This window comes from Pollicipes pollicipes, unplaced genomic scaffold (genome assembly GCF_011947565.3).
Source record: "Pollicipes pollicipes isolate AB1234 unplaced genomic scaffold, Ppol_2.1 Scaffold_6686;HRSCAF=7923_pilon_pilon_pilon, whole genome shotgun sequence".
Classification (NCBI taxonomy): Eukaryota; Metazoa; Arthropoda; class Thecostraca; order Pollicipedomorpha; family Pollicipedidae; genus Pollicipes; species Pollicipes pollicipes.
Window position 1 is genome coordinate 10,566,535 of NW_023596921.1, and position 13,110 is coordinate 10,579,644.

The window sequence follows — 13,110 nt, forward strand, 5'->3', positions numbered from 1 at the left end:
GCCTCCCCCCATAGTGGGCCGAGTAGCCGCAGCTGACGCAGAGACGCGGCTGACCTCCCGCCCGACGGCAGAGAGTGACCCCACCATTCCAGGCAGCGCAGCGAGCTCAGCTCCTCCTGCCGACAGCAGAGTGACGTCACCACGGTCCAGACAGCGCAGCGAGCTCAGCTTCTTCTGCCGGTGGCAGAGCGACGTCATCACAGCCCAGGCAGCGCAGCGAGGAGGTCGGAGGTCAGTCCACTGGACCAGACGTACAACAGGGGACACGGGCATGATCGCAGGACTGCCGTCTGGTTTACGTCTGTCGCAGCCCCCGCTGTCTGTCGGAGGTCAGTCCACTGGATCAGACGTACAACAGGGGACAAAGGCATGATCGCAGGGCCCAGCTACTCACATCGTCGGATGTAAGCATTTACAACATGTAAATTTCACGTTTGTTATGATTCGGTCTGACCTTTTGGTTGTACCTTTTTATGGGATCTGCGGCCACGCCAGCAGTGCTTGTTGCGTCAGCCATCACCCCCCCCCCCCCCCCCCCCCAATCCGATCCTGAAACTCCCGGTCACCGGCAGCATTTGTGGCGAAAACTTGACGTGCCGCAAAGCCTGACGCGATGCATGCTGTCAGCTGGCGTCACCTGACCTTAAGCGCGGCCGCTACCACCGGCAGCAAGCCTTCCCAGGCGGGGGCAAATGTCGAGCAACTCAAACGAGTTTGGCCTCTTACTGCCACGGGTTGGTGGAATGGAAGGCAAGTGGCCCAACCAACTAAGCAACGTGCTTTGATGACCACTGCGTCCACGGTACGAGTCCATGAAAAGCAGATCTATCTTGCTTTTGACTCACCCTGTTTTTGTTTTTTTCATATTATTATCTGGTTGTTCATAAACTGAATGCAACTGGACGGTGTGCCTCAAAAAGCACCAAGAAGTATGTACAGTTCAACATGACCATGACATTCCCGATCCGCCATCATCGTGACGCGCAGAAACTTACCGTGCGCGGTCACGCGCCAGATGCATCCGTGGGGCAAACAAAATAACAAATGCCTCCCTCGTGGTTCACCTAAATGGTCGCTGCGGCCACCAGACCAGCTGTCCCATGCCAGCGAATCGTCCTCAAGGTACTTCCACATAACTGCGACTTAGCTTTATATACATCGATAATCAATGTATACATTATGTACATCGATATGCTTAGCTTTATATACATCGATAAGGACGAGGGAAATCTACAAACGATGCATCCTTTGTCAGCCTCTCATGGTAACATTTTCAAAGGCCCCAATGTCATTTGTACCGCATCAGCGCCAGCGCTGTCCGCGTCGCGCGGTGACGACGCATACCGTATTCAACGTCGAGGATGCTACCAGCAGGGATAAAATTCAGGTTCTGGCAGGTAGATCACTTGGCGTTGGACACGCGTCATAAAATGGAGACCTATCTTGTACACGTGATAAGTTCAACAGCAAAATGGATGGCGGGTCATGCCTACAGATTACTGTTACAAGTCAAAAATTGACGGATCTTTTGCAATAAGTATGGGCCGAGTCATCGCAGGGTGGCTGGGGGACTGTTCAACGCCCACACGGTACCGCCGATAATGTTCACGCGACCGCCCGCACTTACATGGGCGTGCGGTCTATCTCCAGAAAGCGGGGGAAATGCACGACAAACTGCATTGTTCGAGTTAGGTAGCGTGGTAGGGCCAATGTGCTGAGCCAAATGTCTCGCTCATTGGGAAAAAGAGAGGAAACGGAGGGCCATGTAAATGATTGGCCAACAGTCATGTGCACTTAATGTCAGACCGCTTGCCCTGCGGACTGTGGGACGGACTACCGGACGGCCATCAAACGGTCTGTACGGTCAGCTGTCGGACCAACTGTCGGAATATCAGCCTGGCCAACTGTCTGAATATCTTTAAGACCAACTGTCGGAACATCAGCCTGACCAAATGTAGGAATATCAGTCTGACCGACTGTCGGCATATCAGTTTGACCAACTGTTGGAATATCAGTCTGACCAAAGTCAGAATATCAGCCTGATCAACGTCAGAATATCAGTCTGACCAACTGTTGGAATATCAGTCCGGGCAACTGACGCAACTGACGCGGACCTGACCAAATGTAGGAATATCAGTCTGACCGACTGTCGGCACATCAGTTTGACCAACTGTTGGAATATCAGTCTGACCAAAGTCAGAATATCAGCCTGACCAACGTCAGAATATCAGTCTGACCAACTGTTGGAATATCAGTCCGGGCAACTGACGCAATATCAGTCTATCCTAGCTGTCGGAATATCCGTCGACCAACAGTCGGAACATCAGTCTGACCAACTGTCGGAATATCAGTCAATATCAGTCTGACCACCTGTCAGCACAAACGTCGCACCAACAGCTGGGTCAGCTGACTGTCAGCCCGACCGTCGGGCCGTCAGTCGGACCGGTCGAGCGAGGCGGCGGCCGCGGACGCACCAACCGTCTGCGCAGCTCTGGCCGCGTGCAGTGGCGGCACGGGCAGGTGAAGTGGTACTGCTCCTGCAGCTCCCGGCGCCGGACGTCTGGCGGAGCGCGGGCGTGGTGCGGCCCTGCGGAACGGCGTCACGGGCGTCACGTCATCACGGGCGTCACGTCACGTCCCGGTCGGGGAGTCGCCGGCTGGCGGGAGATGTTAAGTGGGTACGCGGGGTGACGTGACGCGTCACGAGGCCACGTGACAGCTGCCGCCAGTGCGTCACGCTCAGCCTCACAACACAGAATCGGCGGAGCAGACACGCATGCTTTGAGTTAGTAAGGTGAGCTAGATCGCAACACTGAGAGTATGCTGTTTAAAAAAGGACTGCGTTATCCAATAGGACATTTTTTAGATCAAGATATAAATACTTGCGGCACATTCCCTTGATTTACAGGCACTTTCTTTATGCCAAACATTTTTTTTTTTACCTCAATTGTTTGGTAAACCTTTCATAGTACGATCATCCTCATTGGAAAAAGCCGCGTGGCGATGCTCCCATCACGGCGGCGTTGTAGTCCATAGCGTTACGGCGCTGAACACGAGTGGCCATAATAACTAGCGATGTGCGGGATTCCACTTGAATTGGAAAACACATTTCGAAATCATTATGTTCTGCCCACTCCAGGACAAATAATCTTAGAAAGCTTCTTTGGTATACCACATCCCTTTGAACAGGTCCCTTGAAAATACAATGCATATTGTGCAAAACGAATACCACGATGTTCACCACTGTTAATGCACAAAGCCATCTAAATGCATTGACTGAACAAGTGACTTACAGAGCGGATTCAACGAGTAACGAGCAGAGGAATAAGCAATCTGCAGCCGAGTCCGCTCAAAATTCAGCAGACCGCGTGTTACGTACCGTAGCAATGGAACACTTCTTCGCCGGCCCGCAGTGGCTTCACGTTCCGTACGATCAGGGTGCGCTCCCAGAAACTGCGCAGTCGAGACATCCAGTGACCATCCTGAGATGACGTCATCAAGCAAGGGCAGCATGAAATTACTCAGCGTCAGCGCGCCAGGAGTACGGAGATCTGTATCTGTATCTGTATATGTATACAGGAGTATCTGTGGTCCACACAACACGCACATTTCCCGTTCACCTCCGTTTTGCCGGCGGGGACGACGGCAACCGGTCACAGGGCAAAGTGGTCGGGGCGGCGAATGTACTTTTACATGGCGCATGAGGCAAATAAGAACAACAAACGTTACGGGCAGCATGAAACAGATATGCTCACGAGGCCATGCAGCAAGGCATCAATGCGCATGTTGTTGGGCGCAAAACGACTACAGTAGTGGGCGCGCCCTAAAACTCCCAATCAACAACAAGGCACCAGTGCGGATGGTGCACGAAGTACTTGGAGAAACACCGACAGAAATGCATGGTAAAAATTTAATATCCATCTGTCTTAACTTCACCTGATTTCTGCACGCGTCTTTTCTTCACGCCACAATTGCGTCAACTAGAAGTGCCAACAAGCTGAAATGCTTCTTTCCCCCCATGCTAACAGCATAACCACGTTGTGGCTCGAGCACAAACGCAGAGCACCTCAGCACGCCCCGCCCACCCACCTGTTTATAATGGACGGATCACAGGCGTGGTTCATGTAGCTGGCGGACGGATAGATGGCCGTGGCGATGCGCTTCCTCGCTCAGCTGCGCCACGCTGCCTTCGGTCGGCACCGGGATCAGCTTGGTCGGCGCATGCGCGTTACACACCAGCTGGAGAACGTGGCGCAGCAGGATGGCGGCAGTCCAACACATGTCGAGCTGTGATGGCGGACTATCTTCGCCCGAAAAACGCCGTCTTCTCGGCCAAGAATGCCGCCAGAGTGGCGGCTGCCTGCGAGGAGTTCGGATTACAGCGAGGAAGAATAAGACTTTTTAGAGTCATTTGTATGGCTAAGGGGGTACGAAATTAAGAAACTGACAAAACTGAGGCGGGGAGGAAGTAAGAGACAACTGTGATTGCTCGCTCACCAGCAACACACATTTGGGAACGATACACTTTCGTTCATCTGCTTTAATAATCCAGGTACTGCGAGCACTGCGTGGTCAAATTGCTCATCCAGATATGATACGGACCAACAAGCATACCCGAAAACGGCCACAGATCCCTCCCTGTACCTACCCGCGAGTAGTGGTAGGCGCTCTCTTCGTCGCACTCCCGCAGGTGGTGCATCAGGTGAAACACCGCCAGGTACCGATCGCCGTCCGGTCGGGAGCAGCCGCAGCGCATCACCGTCACACGTCCCTGCACGCTGCCCGCCCCGTCCTCACTCAGTGTTACCGCCCCCACGGCAGCCCTCGAGGGGCGGCTCGGGCCCGTCGCCCGAGAGGCGGCCGTTCGCAGCGCGGACGGGCGGCTCCGCGGCGGCTGGCGCCTGGCGCAGCTGGCGCCGCAGCCGCGCCAGGCGGCGCCAGCCGGCCGTCAGCGCCATGCGCACCGCCGCCCCGCCCGATGCCGAACGCCTCCAGGAAGATGGCGTGTCCGCACTCGGCCGCGTGGTAGATGGCGTCAGCGGCGCTCCGGCAGGCGGCGCTGCAGAAGCCCACGTCCCGACAGCGGGAACACCTGCGGCCAGGGCGCAGAGTTCGCGACCGCCGTACAGCCATGTCGGGCACAAAGGCTTCCAGGACACGGCAACCACCAGCCCGAGCAGAAATACTCAAAAACGATATGCACCAAACCACTCATGACCTCCGACTGGAGGGGGCTCCAGTCGGGCATGACGCGAGCTCAAGTAGGTGTCCCATTGCTCTATGGCTAGAGCGCAAATGGAATTTAAGCCCGAAAAGTGAGCAAGACAAGACAGACGGAATACTCACGGTACAAGGGCATGCGTTTGCTTGATGCAGTGGTGGCAATGGTCGAGACGGCGTGTGGGCAATAACACACAGATGTACGGCTCCTCCACAAACAGCACGGACCCCTTCGGAACCATCCGTGACGTCACAATATGACGGCCCTTCTTCTCGGTCTGCCTGCAGCGACGGTGACGAATGTCAAGGGCAGCCATGCCACTTAAGCGCCAACGTCCAAATCGATGTGCTACTTGGTGAACCGCGAAGTGCACTCTCCCAGTTCCGTCGAAACATCGACACTTGACGGCATCTTGACGCATGACGGTAGGATAAGGTTGAATAAACGCATCACAGAGCCCATGATGACGCTCATTCAACAGTCGTCTGCGCCGCGTACTAGCTGAGTAGTGATGAAGCCTTTCTGGAGAGGCTCTGATATGCTAGGTTTTGCAGTATTTTGTTACCCACCTGAAACTGAGACTGGTACGCAGCCTCCTGGACGCAGGCAAACAAAAACAGACAAGAACCAAAGTTTACCGCAGTTGCATCTCACTGTGACTCACACTAGCGCCACCTGACTGGCCCCGACTCCCACACAGTCTGACGGGGACGGTCCACACGTCCCACACAGTCTGACGGGGACGGTCCCAGCACACCTCAGCTCGACGCAGTCATCGGCGCCCGACAGCGACGCGTTGGCGGCCACCGCCGGCCGGCCGGGCGGCTCGTCCGGGCCCTCGGGATGCGGCTCGGCGGCCGCCGTCCGGCAGATGGCCGCCTCCAAGGCGTCCGCCTCGCTCAGTATCTTCCCTGGCGGCATTTGGACAGGTCTAAACCAATGCACAGGACGCATAACCTAATGCATTGTAATAACGAGAGCATGTACCACCACAAAAGATCAACGCTGCGTACATGTCAATACACCACACAAGAATGATTGCCCGACCGATTATCAATCAGCAATACTAAAATGGGAACGGCGAGCAAGTTCGAAACAGGGCAAAAACATACATGTTGCATTTGCTTGATCTTAAGTGAAATCGCATCTTACTTCGAGCGTGCAATTTCATATGTAAACGATGGCTATCAGAACTCCGCGCAGTTTTTAGGACTGGAATCCTGATTCTTAGCGTTCTAATCCTGGTTTTGGGATTCGAGGATTGAAAAGATTTTAATTTATCCGAATCCCGTGAGTCAGAATACTGAGCTCTAGCTAAGAGCCGAAGGCCGCGCCAGCCATGTCCCAAAACCCATACGAAATCGTCTTGCATAAGGCACCTCCGACTGGCGGCTTATTTGAGCACACCTCTCTGGCAGCGCCTCTGAACCCCGGATCATCCGCAGCCACCCTGTTCTGACTGGGGAGGGGTCACCGCCCTCCAGCTGTGTCTCCCAGGTACAGACCGTCTACGGTCGTCCGTGGCACTGACCAGGGCGAGGTCACTGACCTCTCACCATGTCTCCCAGGTGCAGATCGTGGACGGCTGCCCTGTACTGCACCAGCGCCGAGCGGGCGCTGTCAGGCCGGCCCAGAGCCAGGCGGCAGCGCGCGCGGCGCACGTGCAGCTTGTGGTGCCGCTCAGACGCGTAGCCGGCCGCTAACGCGCTCTCCATGTCACACAGGCTGTCCTGAAATAGAGTAATGTCTAGATGGGCTTTGAGCTTATGAGTCAAAAAGTCGCCCCTTAGATGATTATCCCAGTGGGCCCAGCCACCTTTACTTTAACAACGTTATGGGCCATTTCCTGGCGTTGAAAATAAGAAAAACTATTGCAGTCACAGGCCGGCGAGTAAAAAAAAAACGAAAGCATAAAATTGAATGCATCCACTAACGCAAAACTTCAATGAATCCCATATTATCACACCGAAAAACTCGAAAGTGATTTTGTCCCAACAAACTATTATCACACAGACAGGCCATACCTCAAACTGCTCCAGGTGGAAGAGCGCAGGCCGATCTGTTTGCAAAGCCGCAGCTCAGCGTCTCCGCACTGGCAGCTCCCATCACACACTCCCCCGTACCGGACGCAGCGCCTCGCAGAAGCGGCCGGCGCGGAAGCTTTTGTTCCCGCTCTCACGTTGAGACTTTGCCAAAGCGTCCATCTTTGAGCTGGGGTGTAGACTGAAGAGCACTGAGCTTGCGTCTGAAATGGTACAGATTATGGGTGGAGTACATCAACTGATGGCTCATGCACCCAGCTTTGAACACACATTGAAGTAAAGCAGGTTACTGCTGTCACACTACTGAAATTTGCAGCATATGATGAAGCAATAAGCAGCAAAACATACATAACCAACATCACCTAAACTCATTATCTTCTTGGAGTACATGGGTCATTTCAAATGCATTTTAATCATCATACATTAACTGATGGCAATCACTCAGTGTAGCTTGTTCACATTCACCCAAGCCAGTAGTAAGGGCACTTGGCTGGTCAAAGCAACATGTTGACTTAAATATTAATGTAATGATCAGATCCCTTTCTGATTTAGTTAGTAACTTTCTTGTCATCACAAGTTGTTTCCTTATGAAATGACAAGTCTGCATAGTTTTGTGACATGAACCCTACATGTGCCAAATGTGAGTAGTGTAACTTTAGGAAAGCAGCCTTACAATCAATACTTCTAGAGGCAGAGAAAGGTAAAAGCAACAATATTCCATCATTTAAGCTGGATGCAGCCAACAGACCACATTTTGGAGAGATAATATTCAAGGAAACTAAAATTAGCATGCTGTGATGGGCTCTGTCCCCTGACATCATGCCGAGGAAATAGATGAGCAAATATGATGGAATTAGAGCATGGAAGTCCTAAAACTGCTACTAGCCAAGAGGGTGGCTGACCAAAATATTGTTCATAGTCTAATATTTAGAAATTTGCATCATACTGTCTTGTCCCAAACAGGGCATCTCTTTTTGTTTGGAGTCTCAGCTTTGAAACATGATAATTTTCAATTGTTTTGCCCCAATGCAAGCACAGTGCAGTGCAATACAGCCACCACCTGGTGGTGTTATTATTGCAGTAACATTTTATCAGATAACAATTAGTTGCATGCTTATAGATAAAGTTAAAATGCTATAAGACATTCTATTAATATGTCCCAGCACTCTGGATAGGTCTAGGTCAAAGAGAAATGTTTAACATCTAATCCCATCACAACTAATTGCACTTGACAAACCCTACTTGACTCAGACCATTAATATTGACATTACCTTAAATTTGTGTCTTCAAAGAATCTTGCCACATGACCCTCTTCTGCAATAACTTGCAGGAGCATAATTCTGTCCACATCCAATGTTAGACCTTCACCCAATGCCTGAAAAGATCAGACATGCTCATACCACAATGAATTTGCAAGTTTCAACTTGCATGTTTGGCCAAAAAATGAAAAAAATCAGTTAAATGCAAGATATGCAGCATTCCTAGACATGCAACAAGTGCAGTATGCAGCATATGATATAGTCAATACCCTTCAGAAGCAACATAGCAGCTGGCTGTACAGCCGATTTCAGGTGGTTGAGCCTGAATTCAAAAAGGCACGTCCAATTAAAGTGAGAAGTTACAAATAACAAAACTTGTTAAGCAGCATTTAGCCCGCACCCTTACACATAACAGTATTAGCACGAATGAAACGTAAAGGTGAAGTATTCTAGGCTGTGCGCGTCCGGAGCACAAGACCTCAACTTCACCTGCATTAACTCCGCAGCTAATAACTGTGGCTACAACAGCAGTGTTGATCGACGTCAATATACACATACATTGTTCATCTCTGAGGTGCATTTTTGACGCATACGTGCCATATTTGTAATTGTTAATAGTACTTGCTATTTAGGAAGGTTTTTACCTATAGGCCGAAAAACTTTGAATGGTAGGAATATGGTTGCATTACTCAAGCAGCATAAACAGGACGCGGGTCTGCCAAACTTGATGAAAGCTCCACAACCAAAACCTGGTTACGTTGCTCTTGCACCGGCTATGATAATTGAAAAATGCATTCTCCCCCCAAAAAAAAGCGATGATTACCAGCACACGGTGATTAGTTAGATTTAAATGTGACCCAGGGCTGGATTTGGCACTGAAACAGTCAAGTGCGACTAAATCTTCGATAGATGTATTTATGGGTGTAGTGCAAGCCAGGAACAGCAATGGCCTTCCTTGCTTAATAATATCCCTGACGCCCGTGGTGTGGACCGCTATGAAAGTGACTGAACAAATACAAATGTGTACAACCGTCATCAGATGCCATGCCACGTAAGTTACTATGCAACAAGCAGACAAGTTGTAATTTGCTTTAACTCCAAACGGCTTCACTGGGCTAGTATAATGCATCCCGCATTTATTACAAGGCTGCGCGTTATGAATAAGGAGCTACATGAAAAAGTAGACCCACAATAATTGCTACATCTCTTCTCGGTCATGAGCCTCTTGGCACCGTATGAACCACCAATAAATGCATGTTATAGAGCACTTAAAGGATTGTTCCACATTGGTATGGGGTTATAAACTAAAACGGCTATCTTGAAGATCATTCGATGCAGTTAACAGCTCCGTCCTTCTTAAGACATAAGCATGTCCAGTCTCCGAACTACACGCTCGGAAGGACGTGTAAACTTTCGGGGAGACCATTTCAAGGTCACTCAGGCACCCATAACACCTTAAAACGTTATTTAGATCTCGCCCTTCCATTAGCCATGTGGCGAGTAAGGTAAAAAATATCATTGTCGAGTCGTTTGTAACTGGCGTTCTGCGGCACGATTTCCAGATGCAACGACTGTCAATTGGCTCTCAATAATTGGCCTGTTGATGTGGTGTATGGTGCGATGACGTAATCAAGCAATGGCGATGAGGATATCTACCAAACAGAGAAATTGTGTTGTCTAGAGCTGTCCTTTCAATTCAAAAGTACACTAGTAGTCACCTGTGGGCTTATTTCATAACATCTGATGCTTTCTTCAATATCTTCGAATGTGGAACATCCCCTTAAATAGCCAAACTTTGAGTAGGTTCTGGTACCAGATTGTCATAAAGGAACAGGCTAGTCCTTGATTCAATTTCATGCGAACCAAATTAATTCAGACTGCTTGCATCAGGCAGCAAACTAAGCTTCTAGTTAATCCCGTGTGCTATCTTGTGAGTTTAATAGTTTATACTGATTCGTTCAAGTGGTATGGCTGGTTCTGACTAGTTTTATATCTATGCCGCTCACAATAACTTCAAAATTGTCAGCTGGTATTGAAATTATGTGCTGATAAGCTCAGCATGGTTTAAATGGAAACGAGTGTTTTTATTGCAAAGCCATATAACTACACATTGGGAATTTAAGACATTGGTAAGTGCTTACTGGTTATGCCCAGTGGTTGGATTGCTTACGTCTGAGAACACTTTTTAATTGATAGCCACAAAAATGTTTGCCGCTTTGTTCATGTCTGTGATAAAACTGATTGTGTGCGGATACGTAAGCGGATGATGTAGAATGCAGAGGTGTGCCGGAGAAATTGTCTCCTGGCTGGCATACCCCATTATCGCTTAAATATGTGGTGTGCTGTTCATGTAATATGCTTCTAATTCTGTAATGTTTTTTTGTGGCTCAGACTATGGCGCTGCATATTTCTGCATTACCTATTTCGAATTAAGTATCGGTACATTGTCGCCAAAGCTATGATGTTTTGTTCTTTACCCGTGGATCTGCGATGTACCCATGTAACGTTATACTTAACTTGAAAGACCGCTTGGCGAATGACATGCACGTATATAACGGTGATGATGATGATTTATCTCATATCTTTTTGCAGGGAACAACAGAATCGTGTCCGCCGACAGCCAACGGCGGTGGCCCAGTGCCAACAGCGCTGATTCAGCCTGCCCGATATGTCTGGCCGGACTTAGCCATGTTGTGGAAACAAACTGTGCACACCTGTTCTGTGCCGACTGCTTTTTCGCGTACTATGGCCATGGCAGTCCGCTTAATCCAATGAAATGCCCTGTATGTCGTCAACAGGTGAGCCCTTTCGTGTTTCTCCGGCACAATGACGATAATCAATCCCCCATCCGTGCTTCGGTTGCCCAAACTCACTGACGAGTGCATGTTTACCTAAATATAGTAAATTTTGCAGCCTATTGTATTTTATTGGAATTTGAGACTGAAATCAGTGGTGTACCGTGCAGTATTAAAGGGGGTAATCCACATTTGTGAAGGGCTTTGGACCGAAATTGCCATCTTGAAGATCATGCAGCGCATTCGGATTCACTTCTGTGCCGCTATGGCATGTTGACGATTTATGCATTGTTCTCCAATAAGCTTTTCTGTGAGCGGCCAAAGCCACGCATGGGACTTTCGTCCCCCCCCCCTCGTTAGGATGCAGCGCAGCTTTTTCCTCACCACGATGAATTTGAATGTAATTCGGATCACAACCCCCGTCTGGTGTATCAGTATTTACGCAAAGTTTTCGCCACTTAACTCCACCGCTGTCAGGCGTCAGTGAGTCCTAATAGGGAGTGGAATGTTTGGATTTAAAGGGAATGTTCTACATTTGTGTAGGGTTTTGAACTGGACTAGCCATCTTGAAGATCGCTCGGTGCAGTTCACAGTCTTGCCCTTCGTAAGACCTAAGCTTTTCCAGTTTCTGAACTACGCGCCCTTGAGGATGTCCAGACTATTTCAAGATCATCCAGGCATCCGTAACGCCATAATAACGTCATCGAAATCCTGCCGCAGCATTCTAGCGATGTAGCGACCAAGGCCTAGAAAATAATATTGTTCAGTTGCTCATATCTGGTGTTCGTGAGCACGATTTCCAGATATAACGGCCGCACAATGGCTCTCAATCAATGTTGTGCAAGGTACGATGACGTAATCGAACAGTGACGTATTGAGGAGCATGTTTATTAAACAGAGGAATTGCGTTGTCTTGAGCAAACATCTTCGGTTAAAGCATGCCAATAGTTGCGCTTATTTCATCATATCTGATGCTAGCTTCAATCTCTTCAAACGCCGAACATCCCTTTAGGACGCACGGTCTTAGAGGGGTCTGTTTTCGCTGAATTCATCCTGCACAACTTTTCTCAGATCTTATGAGCTGGATCAGGTAGCAAGATTATCATACCATACCATATCATCATATTGCCAACGTAGTCAGCCAATAGAGTGTTAGAAATGAAAAAAAACTCATTAACTACTGGACAATTTCGTGACATTGATTGCCAATCCATCAGTGGTTAATGACCCTCAGGCAGGGAACCAAAGCTATTATAAAGAGAACACTACCTGATTTCCCAATTGTTGGTAGCGATGGACGCAGATTCCCAACATATATACATTTAAAGGTGTGCATGTATATATATATATATATATATATATATATATATATATATATATACAATGTGTGCGTGCGTGCGTGCGTGCGTGCGTGCGTGCGTGCGTGCGTGCGTGCGTGCGTGCGTGCATGCGTGCGTGCGTGCGTGCGTGCGTGCGTGCGTGCGTGCGTGCGTGCGTGCGTGCGTGCGTGCGTGCGTGCGTGCGTGCGTGCGTGCGTGCGTGCGTGCGTGTGTGTGTGTGTGTGTGTGTGTGTGTGTGTGTGTGTGTGTGTGTGTGTGTGTGTGTGTGTGTGTGTGTGTGTGTGTGTGTGTGTGTGCGTACGTACGTGCGAGCATACATGCGTGCGTGCGTACGGCGTGCGTGTGTGAATATATGCTTCATTGAATTTGACAACATACACGCAGTTTACTTCTTCCTATGAAGACCTTCGAAAAAGCCCTTTTCACACAAACATTTTTGGACAGAGATATAAT

General features: G+C 49.5%; 1 protein-coding gene across 1 annotated transcript; it reads right to left on the minus strand.

The window, feature by feature from the left end:
- Positions 1-4,169: 4,169 nt before the first annotated feature.
- Positions 4,170-7,425, minus strand: LOC119107452 (SET and MYND domain-containing protein 4). The gene is made up of 7 exons (XM_037230895.1): positions 7,345-7,425; positions 6,771-6,951; positions 5,979-6,132; positions 5,347-5,502; positions 4,976-5,092; positions 4,649-4,778; positions 4,170-4,187 (listed from the first exon to the last, which is right to left on the minus strand). The coding sequence occupies exons 1-7, from the start codon at positions 7,423-7,425 to the stop codon at positions 4,170-4,172; spliced, it is 837 nt and encodes a 278-aa protein (XP_037086790.1).
- Between the last annotated feature and the right edge of the window lie 5,685 nt (positions 7,426-13,110).

What these genes read in the sequence shown, in the direction of transcription:
- LOC119107452 (XM_037230895.1), bottom strand. Translation starts at nt 7,425, where the DNA reads ATGGACGCTTTGGCAAAGTCTCAACGTGAGAGCGGGAACAAAAGCTTC. An exon ending in CCTGGGAGACATGGTGAGAG is followed by an intron (nt 6,133 to 6,770) that starts GTCAGTGACCTC and finishes AAATGCCGCCAG; the next exon opens with GGAAGATACTGAGCGAGGCG. An exon ending in CAAACGCATGCCCTTGTACC is followed by an intron (nt 5,093 to 5,346) that starts GTGAGTATTCCG and finishes CCCTGGCCGCAG; the next exon opens with GTGTTCCCGCTGTCGGGACG.